This window comes from Chiloscyllium plagiosum, unplaced genomic scaffold (assembly GCF_037043375.1).
Source record: "Chiloscyllium plagiosum isolate Xiang-an unplaced genomic scaffold, Cpla_swu_hap1 HiC_scaffold_8, whole genome shotgun sequence".
Classification (NCBI taxonomy): domain Eukaryota; kingdom Metazoa; phylum Chordata; class Chondrichthyes; order Orectolobiformes; family Hemiscylliidae; genus Chiloscyllium; species Chiloscyllium plagiosum.
This window is the reverse complement of record NW_028270146.1, coordinates 45,848,071-45,870,015: the sequence shown is the minus strand read 5'-3', so window position 1 is coordinate 45,870,015 and position 21,945 is coordinate 45,848,071. Positions and strand designations below refer to the sequence as shown.

At 38.8% G+C, this 21,945-nt stretch overlaps 1 protein-coding gene across 1 annotated transcript in view; it reads left to right on the top strand.

The window, feature by feature from the left end:
• yy1a (YY1 transcription factor a) overlaps window positions 1–20,347 on the top strand; it is a 48,317-nt gene extending 27,970 nt beyond the window's left edge. The window contains exons 3-5 of the mRNA XM_043697421.2: window positions 6,272–6,332; window positions 17,566–17,724; window positions 19,237–20,347. Coding sequence (XP_043553356.1) covers window positions 6,272–6,332; window positions 17,566–17,724; window positions 19,237–19,419 — 403 coding nt within the window. The 3' untranslated portion in view covers window positions 19,420–20,347. The remainder of the gene's footprint in view (window positions 1–6,271; window positions 6,333–17,565; window positions 17,725–19,236) is intronic.
• Window positions 20,348–21,945: the final 1,598 nt, after the last annotated feature.

Sequence of the window (21,945 nt, the reverse complement as noted above, 5' to 3'; positions counted from 1 at the left end):
AATGCGGTCTTTTGGTGCACCATATTTGGAAAGGAAGTAGAGGGGAATACATTCCGTTATTAATCTGTGCCAATTTGAAAGGCCAGGGGGGGCCCTCAGCCACCCAGTTTATCAAAATATTTTTCCTTGCACAGAAAGAGAGAATAGAAAATAATCTCTTCCCATGCATATCCAGGGAGGGTAAGTTCAAAAAGCCCAAAAGGAGAGATACAGGGTCCACTTTAATTTCCGTTCCTAAAATTTCTGTCAGAGCACTTGCTACTTTAGTCCAATATCTACGGATCTTATGACAGGTCCATAGGCAATGTACAAGAGTGCCCACCTCAATTTTACATTTGGGACACATTGGAGATGCTCCAGCCTTAAATTTTTGCCAATCGATCCGGTGCTATATGGGCCCTATGAAGTATCTTTAGCTGAATGGCCTGAGTTCTGTTGAAGATGGTGATTCTTCTGGCGTTTTCCCAAATGTCATTCCACATTTCTATAGAGATTTCTAGTCCCAAATCCTGATCCCATGTTTTAAGCAGATTGTCCATATCTCCTGATACTACTTCATGTAATAAATGATAAATAGTACTGACGGAAGATACCCCCATTGGCCATAGCACTCTACGTTCTCTGTCTGATTTATAAAGACTATCTAATAACGTAGTCGTCTTCTGTATGTAATCTCGAATTTGAAAGTATCGAATGAGGTCTCCATTAGGTAATCCAAATTTCTGACGCAGCTGTTCAAAAGACATCAGGACCCCTTCTTTAAACAGAGCCCCTAAACATGAGATATCCCTGGATCTCCAGAGTTTGAAAGTGGCATCTGTAAACCCTCGTTGAAATCCCCATGCTCCCACTATTGGAACATAGAGGGATGTTTTATGTGAGTTGCCCTCATTTTGCCGCATTATATTCCAAGCTTTAATTGTGTTTAGCATTATAGGGTTTTTACAGTGGTCCGTAATGATTTTCCTCTTGTCTGAAAATAAAAAGTTAGTAAGTGGGCATTTTACTTCAGAAGCCTCGATGTCCAGCCAGATTGATTGCAGGTCAGACAAGACCCAATCATCTATGTAACTTAACTGATATTTCCTAAAATCTGGGAAATCCAGTCCTCCCCTTGCCTGTGGAAGCTGTAGCTTCTTCAGCTTAATGAGGGGCTGTCTATGATTCCAGATAAAGGAACCCAACCAGCCATATAATTTACGTAGTGCCAGCCTCGGAAGCATTCTCATAGGATACAGGAGATGGGGCAGGACATTCATTTTAATTAGTGTTATTCTACCTAGCCAGGAAATTGGAAGGTCTCCCCATCGCTGGAGGTCCTAACTTATCCTTTCCAGTAAATGCACAAAGTTAGCCTTGTATAACTGACCAAATACTGGGGTAATAAAAATGCTTAAATATAAGAAACCCTCCAGGGACCACCGAAAGGGAAAGTGGGATCCGTCCAATAAGTGGGATATACTAGCAAGGGCCACCCATTGGCATAGCCTCCGATTTTGAGAAATTAATTTTGTAGCCTGAAAATACACTAAATGTATTAATAACTTGGATTAAGTGAGGTACAGACATCAAAGGATTACAGAGAAATAGAAGAACATCATCAGCATAAAGGGTAATTTTATGTTTACCTTTACCAATCCTCGGGGTTGTTATATTAGGGTCAGCCCGTATAGCTTTTGCTAGTGGTTCAATTATTACCGTAAATAGCAATGGCGAGAGGGGACATCCCTGACGGCAGCCCCTATCCACACTGAAGCTATCTGAGCCAAATCCATTGGTAATCACAATTGCCTTGGGATCACTATACAGTGTTAAGACCCATTTGGTAAACACCTTTCCAATGTGTAAAACAGAAATGACCATTCAACCCTGTCGAATGCCTTTTCCGCGTCTAATGAGACTACTACTCCTGGTATCTTTCCCTGATGGCAGGCTTGAATCACATTCAAAACCCTTCTAACGTTATTGGATAATCTATGACCCTTAATAAACCCCGTCTTATCCTCCTTTATAATATGTGGCAATACCCTTTCTAGCCTCAATGCTAATGTTTTAGAGAGGATTTTAAAATCTTCATTGAGCAAGGATATTGGTCTGTATGATGCGCAATCTTCTGGGTCCTTTTTCCTTTTTTTAAGGATAAGAGGGATATTCGCCTCTTTCAGCAAAGGCGGGAGACAGTCTTGACTGTATGAATAGTTATACATGTCCATAAATGGACCAGCCAATATTCCTGTAAATTCTTTATAGAATTCAGCTTGAAACCCATCTGGGCCAGGTGCCTTACCGCTCTGAAGTTGCTTGATTGCGTCAAGTATTTCTTGGATTGTTAGGTGAACATTCAAGACCGATACCTGTTCCGGAGTTAGGTTTGGAAAGGTCAGATTTTTAAAAAATGACAGCATCCTCCTGGTCCTGTCTTCACAATCCTGTGATTTATATAAATCAGAATAAAATTTTCTAAAGATTGCATTAATCCTTTTATGATCGTGAGTCAAAATACCCGTACTTTCCTTGATAGACGTGGTAGTTTGAGGGGCCTTCTTTTTTCTTTGCAAGAAATGCAAAGTATCTACTAGGTTTATTGCCAAATTCATATAACCTTTGTTTTGCAAATAATATTTCCCTCTTAGCCGTTTGGGTAAGCGTGGTGTTTAGAGCTGTCCTAAGGGCCGTAATCCTTTGCAATTTGATAATAGAAGGTCTGTCAGCGTATGCTGTTTCAGCTGCTTTTAAGCGAGCTTCGAGCAGACGCTGTTGTTCTCCCTTTAATTTTTTTCTGGTTCGCTGAGTATGAGATGATCAAACCTCGCACGTAAGCTTTGATGGTCTCCCACATCATTGGGTTGCTAGCCGTACCTGAATTAATTTCTAAAAAAGTTTTAAATTCTTGAGAGAAGTACTTTACAAATTTACTATCTTTCATCAGGAAGGGGTCCGTACGCCAATGCCGGGGGGATGTCTTATTGTTCCTCGCCTTGATTTCCATATATACAGCAGCGTGATCGGAAATTGCCTATTTTACAGGATGATAAGGAATTTTTAAAAATCGAGGGGGCAAAAAACATCGATTCTGGTATGACATTTATGTGGATTGGAGTAAAAAGAAAAATCTCTGCCCTGTGGATGAAGGCATCTCTATACATCTTCTAGTCCTAATTCTTTGTTCAAATCCACCAGTTGTCTAGATCTGGGAGATACTCCTGCAGTACTCTTGGGAATCCTATCTATTTCTGGATCCATAATACAATTAAAGTCTCCCCCTATAATTGTATGACGAGCACAGAGAGCCATCAATTTTGAGAAAGCTTCCGTTATAAATTTAAAAGGATGTGCCGGGGGGGCAATACAAATTTAAAATCCCATATTCCTCTCCATTTATAAGGGCTTTAATCAGAATATATTGTCTGGCTAGAGTTAACAGTGAGCACCCTACCTCCCACCCACACCAACACCTGGATATATTTGGTAATGTTAATACCATGTATAAACATATATAACTATAAAATTACAGCCTCAACAAGTAATAATTAAATATAATAATACAAAATAACAAGGGAAAACAACCCTGCTCCGAAAGACTGGGATAAAATAGGATAAGGTAACTGCCTCCCCCACCAACATTAATGAGACCCCCGCACCCCCCCAGGCCTATATATAGAATTTTAAAAAAAGAGAGAAAATCGTTAAGTAGAGAACAAATAAATAAATCCCTCTCCCCACCCCCCAAGATGATGATTAGTGGGTTTTAAAAAAAAGGGATTAATATTTTTAAAGAAAGGGGGGATGTAAACTGGAGTGGGGGGAAAGCAAACCAACATCTATTAACTCTTACAATTTATCTCAGAGTCCAAAAATTCCTTGGCCTATTCCGGCGATCCGAAGTTATACACGGACCCTTCATGGTTAAAGCGTAGTGTTGCTGGATAACGCAAGGAGTACTGAATATTTAAGTTCCTTAAACACTTCGCTTCATCAAACGCCTTCCTCTTTCGGACCAGAGCTGGGGAAAAGTCCTGGAATAACATGATCTTGGAATCTTTATAGATCATGGCTTGGGGATCTTTACCAAGATTTCTGGAGGCTTCTAAGAGTATCTGCCTCTCCTTGTAGCTCTGCAGCCGGAACAGAACCGGGCGGGGGCGCTGGTTCGAGCCGGGCCCGCGTATTGCAACCCGGTAGGCCCATTCCACCCTTACCTGGCCTGATCCAGCCTCCAGATTTAAAAGCTGTGGAAGCCACTGTTCAAGGAACACTATAAGCTGACCTTCCTCTTCCCGTTCGGGAAGGCCCAGCAAACGCTCGAGGTCGTCGATGTGATTCTCTAAGGTCCGGACTCGCTGTTCGAGAGTCCGGACCCAAATGCACGGCCGATTATGCTGTAGTTTTCGGAGGTTGCGGCCTTTAGCTCCGCCCCTCCGACGCGGTGCTCAATTTCCTTGATGTCTCGGTCGTGCTTTTGCAGCGCGGCCAAGAGTGAGTCCCATCAGCTTCGGGATTCTTCAATGAAAGCATCAATCTTCGCATCGAGTTTGGAGATTATTTCCACAAGGCTCGCCACCGTAGGTAAGTCCCCCAGGGTGGCTGCGGACGCCTCAGTGCAGCTGGAGAGGGTGGGGGAGGGGTTCCTGCTTGCTGAGAGCTGCGGACTCCCTTTCCTTTAGTCATTTTTATTGGAGATTAAATTGTTTAAATTCAATACTGACCAACTAATTACATTAAGTAAAAATTATTTTAAATGATTTGGTGAGTGTGGTGGGGGCAGGTGACCCACTTTGCCCAAGTCTTGGGAGGAGCACTGTAGACTCAGACTTGCTGGGTTGCTGCCATCTTGGATCCCCCTCTCTCACTTTCTTTTTATTTAAAGATCTAGGACACTAAACTGCAGGTGTTTAAGTCTACTGGAATTCTCGTACCCCCAAATCTATTCAAATCTGTTTAAACCAGTTCAAATCCCAACGACAAGCCCCCAAACTATTACGACACGGGGTAAAACTTCCTGCAAAATTTAAAACGAGCTCCACAGAAAAGATTTATCCCGTGTAGTAATCTAAGAAAATTTGAGAGGTAAAGAACTATTTAAAGTAAAAATTATCAACTTTATTTCCTAAAGTATAACAGAGAATAATTAGCTAACAACTATTTACAACTCCTTCCTCTAACCTTTTACCTTCCCCTTCTACAATACTAGTCTGGTAAAACTCCCAAGCAAGATTTACAAAACGAAACTCCTTATCTCAAAATCAGACCGCTTTCAGTTCTTTTCTTTATTCCTGTCTTCTTTTCTTGGGGATTCCGCTTCATAGGTTACTGATCGATAAAGGTACCTTTAAGAGAGCTATGTTTTAGGCAGTCTTTACATGCTTAGCATGACAGTACTCTTCTAAACTGTTCAATTTTCTCTAGTCGTATACCACCACAGCATCAGATTGTGTCATTGGCTTTTAAGATAGTCAATATACTAAATTCAAACTTAATTGGAATTTGTTATTTTTGGGGTATAATCTAAATAGATTGGCCGAATTCGAATTTGTTTTTGTCTCATAGCAACTCAGCTAGTGCTAGCTGTTCTGAATCAAATGTTACATTGTATCTTATTGCGAACACTTGGTGCTGTCACTACTAGCTTTTAACTCTCTTAAAGGTACTGTACACCCATGTTGTATTTATTTATTTTCAAGCCTCCTTGAAGAAGAACTGTACTATGAAAAATATTTTTTCTACCTATTTGTCACTTTGTTTTGCTGAACATTAAATCGTGTAAAGAACTTTGTCAGAAGTCACACGTCACCAGGTTGTAGACTGACTGGTTTATTACAAATCGTAAACTTTCAGAGCCTGCTCTTTTGTCAGATGAAGTTCCAAGTTCTGCTTTACCTGACAAAGGAGCAGTGCTTTGAAAACTTGATTTAAAAATAAACCTGTTTGACTGTAACCTAGTGTCTTGTGACTTCTTGCTCTGTCCACCCCAGTCCAACATCGGCATCCCCACATCATTTAATTAACTGAAGTTCTTGCGATCCTTTTTTGTGGTGGGTATTTGGTAAGGTCCTGATCATTCAGGGCAAGTACTTCCTTTAGAGTATTTAATGATAGCTCTTTCAACATTTTCCTTCCAGGCAATATTGTAAATTTTGGCATGTACTTTGCAAAACAAGGTGAATTGTGGTTGATGGATTTATAAAATGCTCAAAATTTGTAAAATGGGTTTCATGAATGTTTAATGTTAATTTCCTGTGTGTCTTGATACTTGTTTCCACATTCTACATAGGATGAAGCCAAGAAAGCAGAAAGAAGATGATGCACCTAGAACCATAGCATGTCCTCACAAAGTGAGTATATGAATTGGGTAGTATTATAAATTAATTAGACTCTTGGTGTTGATGGATTGTAAGAGATGTAATTGGATTCGTAATTTGTTGTTTGCAGGCATTGGTTGCTGTTTTACTGGTAGAGTTTTTGTAAACAAAAGTTACTATTGAAGCAGGTCATACAAAGTATTTGGCACCCAAGTTATGGTGTGTACTTCTTTTGCTTGGCATTTATGATATTGTTTACTTGCATCTTGGGTTCTGTTCTTCATTTATGCCAGATGTCTGATTGGGAAACCTCTGAGATTTAGCTAGAAAGCCATTAATTAAATGTCTAATTTATTAAAAATGCTAAGCTAAATACACACAATACTGTACCATAAGATGATACAATACAGGTACATGCTACTTGGGCCATTAGTTCCACATATAGGTTTTCTCAGCAGGACAGCAATCGGAATAAGTACCGGATGGTATGAAGTTGAGTTTTCAACAAGTTCAGCTAATTTCATTTTGACAGGCTTTGATTTAGATATGTGATTTCATTTCTTTTTGGAGCCTTTCTGATCTGCTATTCATAGCTATTGCACTTCATTCTAAAATATTGGAATGTTGACTATCAACTTGTTCAGGAATATTTTACAAACTTCATTTTGTTCAACCAAAATTATAAATGGTCTCTCCCTTTAGGTATTGTCCCTGTCTTCTCTACAGTGTTTGTCTTCCTCCTCAAAAGCCAACCCTTGACCTCTCTGTCCTTGCAAACTAACTACCCATCTCCAACCTCCCATCCCTCTTCAAAATTCTTGACCAATTTATCATCTCGTAAATCTGTTCTCTTTGCTGGGAAGTCCATGACTCGGGTTTCAACCTCTGCCACGGACCTGAAATGGCACTTCATAAAGTCCAAAATTTCCATCCTGTGTAGTTGAGACAAAGGTAAATCCTCTTTCCTTATTCTTCTTGACTTATAGTCTGACACAGTTGACCACACCATTCTCCTTTGTCACAACTCCACTAATTATTCTCCTGTGACTCCATTGTTATCTGTAATCATAGCTAATGAATCTCTTTAAAATGGATTTTCTTCATACTTCTGCACTAAAATCTATTGGCCATGCACGCATCCTTGACCTTTTTTCCCTTTCATCTGCATGCTGTCCTAGGATATCCTCAAGTACAGGTTTTCAAATGGAGACTGATCCCAGCAGCTTTACCTCACACCCACCTCTTGACTGTTCCAGTGAAATGCTTATCTGAAATGCAATGCTGGATGAGCAGAAATTTCTTTCCAGTGAAATAATGAGAAGGCTAAACTTTTGTTTTCATTCATACTTCAAATTCTATTTGTTAGAAAATTTCTCCACCTTTGTGTCCCAAGTAATGTTCAGATCTTAAGTCAGTTTCTTCATAATTGATTTTAGACAATAGACAATAGGTGCAGGAGTAGGCCTTCGAGCCTGCACCGCCATTCAATATAATCATGGCTGATCATTCCTAATCAGTATCCTGTTCCTGCCTTATATCCATAACCCTTGATTCCACTATCTTTGAGAGCTCTATCCAACTCCTTCTTAAATGAATCCAGAGAGTGGGCCTCCACTGCCCCTGTGGCAGAGCATTCCACACAGCCACCACTCTCTGGATGAAGAAGTTTCTCCTGAGCTCTGTCCTAAATGGTCTACCCCGTATTTTTAAGCTGTGTCTTCTGGTTTGGCACTCACCCATCAGTGGAAATATGTTTCCTACTGCCAGAGTGTCCAATCCTTTCATAATCTTATACGTCTCAATCAGATCCCCTCTCAATCTTCGAAACTCAAGGGTATACAAGCCCAGTCGCTTCAGTCTTTCAGTGTACGGTAATCCTGCCATTCCAGGAATTGACCTCGTGAATCTACGCTGCACTCCCTCAATAGCCAGAATGTCTTTTCTCAAATTTGGAGACCAGAACTGCACACAGTACTCCAGGTGTGGTCTTACCAGGGCCCTGTACAGCTGCAGAAGCACCTCTTTGCTTCTGTACTCAATTCCTCTTGTTATGAAGGCCAGCATGCTATTAGCCTTCTTCACTACCTGCTGTACCTGCATGCTTGCCTTCATTGACTGGTGTACAAGAACACCCAGATCTCTCTGTACTGCCCCTTTACATAAATTGATTCCATTGAGGTAGTAGTCTGCCTTCCTGTTCTTGCTACCAAAGTGGATAACCATACATTTATCCACATTAAACTGCATTTGCCATGCATCTGCCCACTCACCTAACTTGTCCAGGTCATCCTGTAATCTCCTAACATCCTCATCACTTTTCACCCTGCCACCCAGCTTTGTATCATCAGCAAATTTGCTAATGTTATTGCTGATACCATCTTCTATATCATTAACATATATTGTAAAAAGCTGCGGTCCAAGCACGGATTCCTGCGGTACCCCACTGGTCACTGCCTGCCATTCCGAAATGGAGCCGTTTATCACTACCCTTTGTTTCCTATTAGCCAACCAATTTTCAATCCAATCTAGTACTTTGTCCCCAATACCATGCACCCTAATTTTACTCACTAACCTCCTGTGTGGGACTTTATCAAAAGCTCTCTGAAAGTCCAGGTACACTACATCTACTGGATTTCCCTCGTCCAACTTCATAGTTACATCCTCAAAAAATTCAAGAAGATTAGTCAAGCATGATTTCCCCTTCATAAATCCATGCTGACTCTGTCCTATCCTGTTACTACTATCCAGATGTGCAGTAATTTCATCCTTTATAATAGACTCCAGCATCTTTCCCACCACTGAGGTCAGACTAACTGGTCTATAATTACCTGCTTTCTCTCGCCCACCTTTTTTAAAAAGTGGTATAACATTAGCCACCCTCCAATCCTCAGGAACCGACCCCGAATCTATTGAACTCTGGAAAATAATCACCAACGCATCCACGATTTCCCGAGCCACCTCCTTCAGTCCCCTGGGATGCAGACCATCAGGCCCCGGAGACTTATCAACCTTCAGACCTAACAGCTTCTCCAACACCAAATCCTGGCAAATATAAATTCCCTTAAGTTCAGGTCCTTCAGCCACTGTTACTTCAGGGAGATTGCTTGTGTCTTCCCAAGTGAACACAGATCTGAAGTACCCATTTAATTCCTCTGCCATTTCTTTGTTCCTAGTAATATATTCCCGTTTCTGTCTTCAAGGGCCCAATTTTTGTCCTAACCATTTTTTGCCTTGCACATACCTAAAAAGCTTTTACTATCCTCCTCAATATTCTTGGCCAGTTTACCTTCGTACCTCATTTTTCCTCTGCGTATTTCCTTCTTAGTAATCCTCCGTTGCTCTTTAAAAGCTTCCCAGTCCTCAGTTTTCCCACTTATCTTAGCTATGTTATATTTTTTCTCTTTTAACTTTATATGTTTCTTTACTTCCCTCGTCAGCCACGGCTGCCCATGCCTCCTCCTGGGATCTTTCTTCCTTTTTGGAATGAACTGATCCTGCAACTTCTGCATTATACACAGAAATATCCGCCATTGTTCCTCCACGGTCATCCCTGCTAAGGTATTGCACCATTGAACTTTGGCCAGCTCCTCCCTCATAGCTCCATAATTCCCTTTATTCAACAGAAGTACTGTCACTTCCGACTGTACCCTCTCCCTCTCAAATTGCAGATTGAAGCTTATTGTATTATGGTCACTACTTCCCAATGGCTCCTTCACTTCGAGGTCTCTGACCAATTCTGGTTCGTTACACAATACCAGATCCAGAATTGCCTTCTCCCTGGTCGGCTCCAGCACCAGCTGCTCTAAGAATCCATCTCTGAGGCACTCCACAAAGTCTCTTTCTTGAGGCCCAATATCATCCTGATTCTCCCAGTCTACCTCCATGTTAAAATCCCCCATAACAACTGTAGTAACATCTTTGCGACAGGCCAATTTCAGCTCCTGATTTAACTTGCATCCGACATCCAGACTACTGTTTGGGGGCCTGTAGATGACTCCCAAGAGGGTCTTTTTACCCTTGGTATTTCGAAGCTCTATCCACACTGACTCTACATCTCCTGACTCTAGGTCCCCCCACGCAAGGGACTGAATATCATCCCTTACTAACAAGGCCACCCCACTCAGTCTGTCCTTACGATAACACGTGTAACCTTGAATATTCATTTCCCAGGCCCTGTCCACTTGAAGCCACGTCTCAGTTATCCCCACAATATCGTATCTGCCAATTTCCAAAAGAGCCTCAAGCTCATCCATCTTATGTCTAATGCTTCGTGCATTCATGTATAGTATTTTTAATTTGTTACTGCTCTCACCCTTCCCATCAACCCTTATTTCACTCAACCTTACAGCATGATGCCTTTCCGAGTTTTCTGCCTCATTAATACAGTTGTCTTTCTTGACTTCTGTTGTTCTAACTTTCCCTTCAATTTCCTTTTTAACCATCCAGCTTGTCCCCCCCCCCCCCCCCCCCGCTACTTAGTTTAAATGTAGCGGTGTTGCAGTGGAAAACCTGCCTGCCAGAATACTGGTCCCTAACCTATTAAGGTGCAAGCCGTCTCTCTTGTAGAATTTATGTTTACCACAAAATATACCCCAGTGATCCAAGAACTTGAATCCTTGCTTCCTGCACAGTTCCCCAACCACACGTTCAAGTCCATTATCTCCCTGTTTCTGGCCACACTAGCCCGAGGAACTGGAAGCAAACCGGAGATAACCACCTTGGACGTCCTGCTTTTCAGCCTTCTTCCTAGTTCTCCGAAGTCTCGCTGTAGTATGTTCCTCCTCTTCTTCCCGACATCATTTGTGCCGACATGTACCACCACCTGTGGCTCTTCACCCTCATCCTTGCGGATTTCCTGCACTCTGTCCGCGATGTCTTTCACTCTAGCACCAGGAAAGCAACACACCATCCTTAAATCCCGTCTGCTGCCACATTTTGAGATGAACTACAGCCTAATTTTTACATCCATTCGAATGGATGCATAGCATCAGTGTAATACCTTGTCCAAAAGATCTCACTTCCAATAGTTTGTGCTTACAAAGTGCTGCACTGGATTGTTGGCCTAGATAGAGTCATAGAGATGTACAGCATGGAAACAGACCCTTCGGTCCAACCCATCCATGCCGGCCAGATATCCCAACCCAATCTAGTCCCACCTGCCAGCACACTGCCCATATCCCTCCAAACCCTTCCTATTCATTTGCCCATCCAAATGCCTCTTAAATTTGCAATTGTACCAGCCTCCACCACTTCCTTTGGCAGCCCATTCCATACATGAACCACCCTCTGTGTGAAAGCATTGCCCCTTAGGTCCATTTTATATCTTTCCCCTCTCACCCTAAACCTATGCCCTCTAGTTCTGGACTCCCCGACCCCTTGGGAAAAGACTTTGTCTATTTATCCTATCCATACCCCTCATAATTTTGTAAACCTCTATAAGGTAATCCCTCAGCCTCCGACACTCCAGGGAAAACAGCCCCAGCCCATTCAGCCTCTCCCCATAGCTCAAATCCTCCAATCCTGGTAACAGTGGCCTAACCAGTGTCCTGTACTATAGCAACATGACGTCCCAACTCCTGTACTCAATACTCTGACCAATAAAGGAAAGCATACCAAACGCCGCCTTCACTATCCTATTTACCTGCGACTTCACTTTCAAGGAGCTATGAACCTGCACTTCAAGGTCTCTCTGTTCAGCAACACTCTCTAGGACTTTACCATTAAGTGTATAAGTCCTGCTAAGATTTGTTTCCCAAAATGCAGCACCTTGCATTTATCTGAATTAAGCTCCATCTGCCAATTCTCGGCCCATTGGCCCTGTTGTAATCTGAGGTAACCTTCTTCGTTGTCCACTACACCTCCAATTTTGGTATCATCTGCAAACTTACTACCTCTCATGCTCGCCTCCAAATCATTTATGTAAATGACAAAAAGTAGAGGACCCATTACTGATCCTTTTGGCACTCCACTGGTTCACAGGCCTCCAGTTTGAAAGACAATCCTCCACCACCACCCTCTGCCTTCCAGCTTTCAGCCAGTTCTGTATCCAAATGGCAAGTTCTCCCTGTATTCCATGAGATCTAACCTTGCTCACCAGTCTCCCATGGGGAACCTTGACAAACGCCTTACTAAAGTCCATATAGATCACATCTACCACTCTGCCCTCATCAATCCTTTGTTACTACTTCAAAAAAACTCAATCAAGTTTGTGAGCCATGATTTCCCATGCACAAAGCCATGTTGACTATCCCTAATCAGTCCTTGCCTTTCTAAATACGTGTACATCCCATCTTCGGCTAAAGTCCCTAAAGTGAGATTAAAGCATAAAATCTTCTGACTGAAGTAGCTGTACTGAGCCATAGCCATAGGTGACACATGCAATATTGGAGATTGAAGTTTTTTTACACGCGATTTTTTGGAAGAGGAACCGCATTTAATTGACCCCTAATGTGAAATGAGATAAGTATAGGCTAACCCCATTGACACTCTACCTGATGTTCCTGGAGACAGGTCTCTTCATGAGTGACCTGTACTAAATTTGGAAACAGCTCATTCTGCAATATCTGCAGAAGAGTTACTTAGGCACTATGAGCAAGAACATCTTGCTTTTCCTGATCGATGTCCTCATTTGCTGTTTAAACTGTACAAATAGGAATTTTGAATATGTGTGAAAAGATTATGAAACTATGATCCGCTGGCTAATTAATAGATCTTTGCAGGGATTCGTACGTTGTTTGATGCATAGCTGATTTCTGTGGTTCAGTATGAGCAGAGTAATTTGAGTTAGCCAGACATCTCAATTATCATAGTTGTCCAGATTGATAGCCAACATATTTTGCCAGTTTGAAGTTGTTTATTTTTAATTCTGGACAGAGATCTTTGATAAAACTGAGTTGAATCTGAATGGTGCAGTATTAAATTGCAGGCTGATCTTGTTTTGCTTTACACTGTTCTATCAAAAAAATGTTTTAACTTGTATTCTATTGGAAATTTAGTTAAACCAGGGCAAGTGTGTTAGCTTTCAGGTTTTTTTTTTGGATCGTAATCACTGAAATATGTGCTAAGATGCCTCTCGGATGATGTTTAAACTTGGTTATGTTTTCTCTAACACATTTGTATAGTGTTTGAAATCTAGGAATTATAACTTCTGTTAAATCATTCTGCCTTCTGATTTTCTAGTGTTTCTTTGGATTCTTGAGGTACTCTAATTGTACAGGAAAGTGTGTTCAGTAGCCTAGTTTTCTTGCTTGAAACTCTGGCAATGATTGTTATAAAAATATTGGGATAGGAAAATCTGAAATATCAGATTCTTAACTTTTATTCTTTTCAATTGCATTAATTTCAGCACTGCATTACTTAATTAATTATCCTAGATATGTACTCATTTGTTTTGAATCAATTTGTTTGATTTTTCAATAGTCAGATCAGTTTCATGGAGATAGAATGTTCAGTGATTAGAACCTTTGAGTGTTTTAGATGTTACTGAAATTGTTGTTTTGATTTTGCTCAAGTGAATGTAATTTGTGTATGGCAGGGAAATCAAGTTCACATGAAAAGTAATAAGGGTTTGACACATGAGCAAAAGACAAACAATTACAGAAATGCTAGTTCAGTAGTAAGGCTAAAAAAAAATTTGAATTAAGAAGGTGTGATTGCTGTTCCAAAAGGTTTGTGTTTCTTTTTTGTAAATGGTCTGGAGTTATGAATTCTGGCAGTAATACTGATGAAACCAAATTGAGGTTTGTGACAGGATACAAGCAGGCCAACAGCTAAACTGTTGCAGTTTAAAATGAGAGAAAATGTGAAGTAATGTATGTTATCAGTACAAATAGATAAAATAAAATGAGAACAATTTTAAAAGGTATCTTTGTATGCTCAACCACAGCTATTAAAAAATAAGGCCAGTGTAAACTGGTCTCTAGAAAGAAAAATCAAAACAAAACCCGAATATATATTTTTTTAAATTGTGGTATAATTTTAGTAAAGGATTAATTTTGAAGTAAGGTTGCCAACCTGTCCTTGCTGCATTTTGTACAAAGGTACTTTTTTGAACCAACATAAATGTGTAATCTACTGAACAATCTTGAGATTGGTTTAGAAAGGTTCCATTGATTGGAAGGATCTAAAATCAATGGAAAAGTTAGTGTAGCTTCACTGACTTGATACCAGGACTGAAAGATTAGTTATGCAAAGAGATTTGAGAAGCTGATTTTCTCTTACTTTCGAAGATTTTGTTTTGTATCTTTTAATAAAATATCATGTGGAGTAATAGATGTATATTTTATGTTTATGTAATAATTGCTATTATTTTTTAAAAATGCAAATTTTTAGTTGGTCAGTCTCAAGGACAGACCTTTAATTTTGTGCCACAGCACTACCAACGTAGATGGTATTACAGTTATACCTTTTTTTTAGATTAGATTAGATTCCCTACAGTGTGGAAATAGGCCCTTCGGCCCAACAAGCCCACACCGGCCCTCTGAAGAGCAACCCACGCAGTCCCATTTCCCTCTGACTAATGAACCTAACACTATGGGCAATTTAGCACAGCCAATTCACCTGACCTGCACATCTTTGGACTGTGGGAGGAAACCAGAGCACACAGACACTTGGAGAACATGCAAACTCCACACAGTCGCCCAAGGCTGGATTCGAGCCTGGGGCGACAGCAGTGAGGCAGCAGTGTTAACCACTGAGCCACCTTACCTGTTAAAAGTAATAGAAGCTTGTGTTGCCATAAAGAAGAATTTGCATTGTCAACGCATCTATTCATCCTATTGGAACTTTGCAGGTCATCCTGGTTTTCTTTTAAAAGTAGCCTATTTTAGGCCCAAATGAGAGGTCGGATAGGGCACTGATACATTGACACCTGTAAGTCTAGCACTAACGTGAGCTTGGATTATGGCCACGGGTCTCTGAAGTGAGATGTGAAAGCACAACTATCTGATTCAGTAGGAAGAGTGCTGAAATGAAGCAAATCTGGGTCATAATTTTTGTTACTATAAGCATTCTTTGTTTTAGCCGGCACTCTTGATAAACTGACAAATTATAATTCTCATACCGTGAAGTTTACAGTATTATAGTTATTATAGTCTCCAGTTATTATAGTTTTTAAAGTTTAATTACCTCAATGTAAATATACTTGTAATTCAATTGAATATTCACACAAAATATCAACAGTTGATTCAATTTTGAGTCAACTTCTCAAATACTGTGATCTACCACAGGGTCTGGGTAGTCATTTGAGAGTACATGTGAGAAAGATCTCTGCCAGTAACTTTTATTTAAGGCATGGTTGCATTTTATTTGTGATTCATGCTATAAATAAACTATAACAGTGATGTATTACGTTTCCATTACTTAGCATGTCTTTTTACATTGATTATGTGCATCTCTTGATTGTCTAGAACATTTAATCAACTGGCACACTCCTAGTCCTATAGGTGCCAGTTAATTAAAAAGAAGGCAGTACTTTGGAATTATTACAAAAATGAAACAAAAGCATTTAATTTGTATCAAGTCTGAAGAATTTGAGTACAGTATTTTACATGTTTTTCTTGGTTTGAGAAATTCTGTTTACTATTCGCAGCCAGAGTGGAGTGATAGTATTGCAGTACAGTATCTAAGAATTAATATTGGCTTAATCTGCCTCAGATATTTAAAAAAATATATTTTGGGGAGAAGTTGAGAGGAGATGATGCCATAGTAGTAATGTTATAACCTAAAAGTTTAGGCTAATGATATAGGAACACTGATTCAAATCCCACTTTGGCAGCTGATAGAATATGAACTCAGTAAATAAATCTGGGGTACAAAGCTAACCTCAGTAATGATGATCGTGAAAGTATAATTATTGTTAAATTAAAACTATTCATTAATGTCCTTTTTTTGAAAGAGAGAAATTGGTCATTCTTACCTGGTGTAACATTTGTATGATTCCTGACCCAGCAATGTATGACTATTGTGCTTTCTGAAACCACCGAGCAAACCATTAAGCTTAAGGGGAATTATGGATAGGTGGTAAATGCTCACCTTGCCAGTGATGCCCAAATCCCATGAAAAATGGAGTTTAAAAAATGGAATGGACTTGAATGAGTATCATTATTAAGGATGTAATTTGAATCAAGTTACTGACGAGTCAGTTATTTGATGTAAATTAAACTAATATTACATTTGGGGGTAAAAACAGTTTATAATGTTTGCGTCCAATCTTTGAAAATGAACCTCTGGTGAAAGACTTGATTGCAGTAGGCCTACACAGTTGATTTTGCATTATTATGGAGCATCGAGCAAATTACAAGTATATTCAACTGGCCCGTGTATTAAACATCTGTTAAAATCTTTGTGCCATTCACAGCATTGCTTACCTTTTGTAAACTTTCCTCCTGGACTCATACCCCTCTATACTAGGATAAATGACTGCTTCCTGGAACAAACTTGAAGAGAATAGATAATTTAAATTGAGCCTGATAGGTGCTGGACCATTGAATGTCTGCAAGGTCGTAGTTTTCCCATAGCGTGTTACAAATTTCAATAATTCTGATTCAGCAAACTATGATCTTTTATCAGCAAGGAGCAGCACTGTCTTAGTGTGATCTGGAGGCAGAAGAGATGGTGCATGAATCACTTTTTTTAAAAAAATTAGGTGACTGTTGAATGCAAGTTGTTTGAAATTTCTATCAGCCGGTGCTTTTTCTGTTGTCTAGAAACACTGCCTTCTGTCATTGTAGCTTTGCAGGACACAAGTTACAAGTAAAAGCAAGGAGGGCTGGATCATAATGTTTTTATGGCCAACTTGGATCATTTTGTAATTTGTTCCTTTACTCAACTCCATTTAATTCAGTTTTAGAAGATTTATCCTTGCACTATACCTTGAATGTAATAATTTAGATATTGTAAAGTTATCTTGCTGGTAAATGATTATTATTTATCATGGACACACCTTCTTATTGTGATGTTTTTATGCATCACATTGACCAGTATTTTGGTTCTACATTTGTTGAATAATTTTACCCCTAGCACGAATGTACAGTTCTACACAACTAATCAGTTTTAGAATTTCGGGTGGACAATCCAGCTGTTAAGACTTGCTTGCAATATTGTATGTGGTAAATATATAATAGGAGAAAATTCAGTTCACTTGAGAAATAGCATGAGTATTATCAGCTTATTGGAAAACTGATCTCCATAGTCTTAGTACTTTGGTATCTTGGTTTAATTTGTTGTAGCTTATTACCAACAGTTAACAAATATGTTAAATTTTCAGGGTTGCACGAAAATGTTTAGAGATAACTCTGCCATGAGAAAGCATTTGCATACCCACGGCCCCCGAGTACATGTTTGTGCTGAGTGCGGAAAAGCTTTTGTGGAGAGTTCAAAACTGAAGCGACATCAGCTTGTTCATACTGGTGAAAAACCATTCCAGGTAAAACCTCTTAACTATTGTCAGCTTTCTTCTAACTGATAATTTAATTGTCAGTATAGAATTTTATGCATTGGTGGATATAGTGTTTAGAAATTGTGAAGAGATGTTATTCCTGATAATTACAAAAGTAAGCAATTCAACATTGCCTCTGTATTTGAACAACCTGAAGATTTCAAACAAGTAAAAGTTCAAACATATGATTTGTTCTGTTACACTGCGAAAGCTCCTGAAAGTTTTACTGATTTAGCAAATCAATACGTTGACAGAAATTGAACTAGACCATATAAATATTGAGACCACAAGATCAGGGCCGAGGCTCAAACGTCTGCAGTGAGTAACTCTGTTGCTGACTCGCCAAAGCCCATCCAGCATTTGCAAGGCACAAGTCAGGAGCATGATGAGATATTTCCCACTTGCTTGGATGAGTGCAGTTCTAACAGCACTTATGAAGCTTGACACGATCCACTGTCCCTGTACAACCGACGTTCAGTGGTAGCATTGTATGCAGTCTGCAAGATGTACCACAGAAATTCATCAAGGTTCCTTTACAGCATTTTTCAAGTTCATTACCATCGCAATCTAAAAGGACAAGATGTATGGAGCACTACCACCAGCAAGTTTCCCTCCAAGCCACTCAGTGACTTGAAAGTATGTCTGTGTTCCTTCAGTATCACTAATTCCAAACCAGGAAATTATTCCCTCACAGTATTGTTGATGTACATATGGCAAATAAATTGCAATGGTTTAAGAAGGCAGCTCACCGTCATCTTATCGAACAGATGAGCAACAAATGTTAGTCCAGCCAGGACATGAATGAATAAATATCATTTTAAACTTTTTTCAATATAAATCCAGTTCAATTCTAGTGACTTAACTGTAGATCATGCTAAAAAAGTTCTCCTCTGTCACAACTACTGGCTTGATGGACTTTGTGTAGCAAGGGCACTTTTTCTACTTTTAGATATCTTTTTCCCCACGTAGTAACAATATTAAGCTGAAAATGTCATTACCTCAGTATGTCAGAAATTTTAAATTGAATGTTGGATAATGCTGTGTATTTGAAGATCATTTTGTCACATCAAGAGACCTGGACATGGGCCTGTCAAAGATCGATGAGCCCAGTGTCTCTGCTCAGCAAAGGTCCTGTGACATTGACTTGCCCACTTTCAATTAATTTGTTAGTATGTGCAAATGCGTATGGTGGAACTTACAATCTGCTTGTGCAACACTCTGACTTGGGCATCAAATCTCAGAGGATTTGAAATGGCTGTACAGTTATAAGGTATTCTACAAGCATTTGTAACATAAAATAGAGAATTTTCCATTTAGGGTGTTCAACCCATGAAACAGTAATCCATACCTATCCTGTTTCTTCCTAGTCTGTCAAATTTAAGCCTGAGGTATAATTTATTTTTAATTTATGTTCTGTGTGTTTTCTTTTGTTTTAATAGAAACCATGCGAATCTCTTTCTGCCAGTAAAATGTAATTTTTTTTGTTTTCTTTTGAACCAGTGTACGTTTGAAGGATGTGGAAAGCGCTTCTCACTGGACTTCAATTTACGCACTCATGTGCGAATCCATACTGGAGACAGGCCCTATGTTTGTCCTTTTGATGGATGTAACAAGAAGTTTGCCCAGTCAACTAATCTGAAGTCTCACATCTTAACACATGCCAAGGCCAAAAACAACCAATAGATTTCTCCAGGAGGGAAGAACCTTGTCCTTAACAGGGCATTATATGACCATATTTGGGCATAATGTTGACCTTCCCTTTGTATATTTCTAGAGAAGAATTTTAAATAACTCTTGCATAATAAAAAAAAGACTTGTTTTGATAAAGTAGTCAAAAAGTTGGAGATGATGATGCTAGGATGCTCTTCCTGTTTTTGTCCTGTTTTCCTGTTTCAATAACACCTAGGTGTTTTCTAACCAACACATTTACTCGGGGGGGAGAAGATGCCCTGATGAACTTGCATTTATCAAACGTCTACCTGACAGTGCTAAAAATTGGACTTACTTCAGCATTCGTATATATATATATATGAGACACTCTCTCCCAGTGCTTAGAGCAATTCACATTTTTAATTTTGTATTTTCCAGGTGTGCATATTGTACACTCATTTGGATATGCTAGTAATGCAGATGCTATGTGATTTTTTTGAAATTTGAATTTTTTGCTTGCAATAGTTTCTTCAGAATCATAGAGTTGGCAGTAACTGTACTACATGCATATTTCAGAGTTATTTCCTGTATAAAGTTTTGAGATTTTTTTGTTTGCAATCTTAATTTGGTTGTATTCTTTGATGTTAACTCATTTTGTATAATTGTATTGTATACTGTAATGAAATCATGTAGTATAAAAATTATAGTACCGTGATTCAATGGTGTTAATCAACTTAAAACCGTTTTAGTCACACTGTTTATTTTTTGAAATGTACTGCCGGATGCTAAAGTCTAATGTAATTTCTATTAGAGCCTGTTTTCAGTTGTGTTATGCAAAAAAAAAGCAATGCTCGGTTCCATTAGTAGATGTATTGTGCAGGCACTGACCTTTTATTAACACCTGTTAATATGTACATCCCATGTACTAGATAAAGGCCAACAATAAAGTTGTGGTCCTGAAGCAAGCACTTGTTAGAAAGTGATTTGCAGAGCATTGTGATTCTCCTACTTTAAATCTAACATGAGAAGCTGTTTTTCATTAAATAATCTGTAAGAAAATGTAAACAGGACATACCTATAGTAAGAATTTGTGTGTAGAACACTAATGGAGATTATAGTTTCCTGTGCAACTTAATCCTGATCTTACTTAGCTTATCCACTTTGCTGCAAATGTTGGAGTGTTTTTGAAATTCTCAAACACTGGTAACTATATTCGGGTGGAAAAGGTGTGACTCCAGGTGAAACTCCTCTGTGCGGTTGAAATTGTAAGTGCTGTAGGTTGACTTTGAAAATAAATTGTTTCTGTTTTTAAGTGCTCGGGAAGGTTTTGTATTAGATATTAACTACATTTACGTCTTTTTATTAGTCATGATTCCATGTAAAACAAACAAAATTGTTGTAAGGTAACGTGATCAAGAACAACTATTTTCTTAACTTCCCAAGCAATTTGAGATATTGCTCTTTTAAAGAATTACATCCGTATAGAATATAAATTTATTTGGCTTCAGAATTTTTCTTTTAGGTGAAAAGATTATTTTAAAAAGTCACCGACATATTTCCCATCACATTGCTAATGTGGGTTAGTTTCTTTTTTCAAATGAGATGGAGTGTGCATCTTCTCTGAAAGAACTTGGAAGGAAGTTTGTAAGATCTCTTCTAGGGATGATGCACAAAGTCTATTTTAATGAACGAGGGTAAGTTACTAGTTTTAATAAGTCTCTACATAGAGAGGAGCAACTCTACTGTTTAGAAAAGACCAAGAAATAAATAGTGCCCAATATAATACAACTTTTTTCTCCTTTACTGAATCTTTTGCAAAAGTTGTTCTAAAAAAAAAAGTTCAAATTAAATATTTAATCAGAATTTTTATTTAAAATTTCTGTCCATATTTGAATATGGCACTTATTTCCAGGATTGCTACTATGGATAGATTAGCAATGATTAGTACCTTTATATATTATAAGAGCTGTTAATTTAGAAAAAAAAATGAAGAGCTGCTCCTTTCTCATGCTATTTTCATTATTGGTCGTGTCTGTGTGATTTCATTATCTTTGAGTGAATTGCTATGAAATTGACATGTATATAGTATGCATTTTTTACTTGCAGTTGCTTCAAAGAAATTGTTCATGTTCTACCATGAATTTGATATTTAATGTAAAATAAATAGCCATTTGTGCATCCAGGAGCAGACTTTTGTATGCAAGAATTTCCTAATTGATAAAAATAAATACAGGAACTTTTAAAAAGGAAGTCCTGATGAATTGGCCAGATAAGTCATTTAAAGAGCAGAAGGCATGCCTTACAAACCGCTCTGAATCAGCAGGAAAGATCATAAACTCCACTCTTAAGTTTCTTTCTTTGGCACAGGTGTTTGAAACGAGCAATATTCCATTGCATTGGTAAGCTTGATAACTTCTAGGTTTTTATATTCACTGTTACACAATATTTCTTAATGAGCTCTTAGAGAGTCATTCATAGAATTATTTTCAAATAACATTGATTTGATTTGCCTTGAATAAATTTGTACTTTCTTTAATTATTTGTGTTTTGTTCCTATTT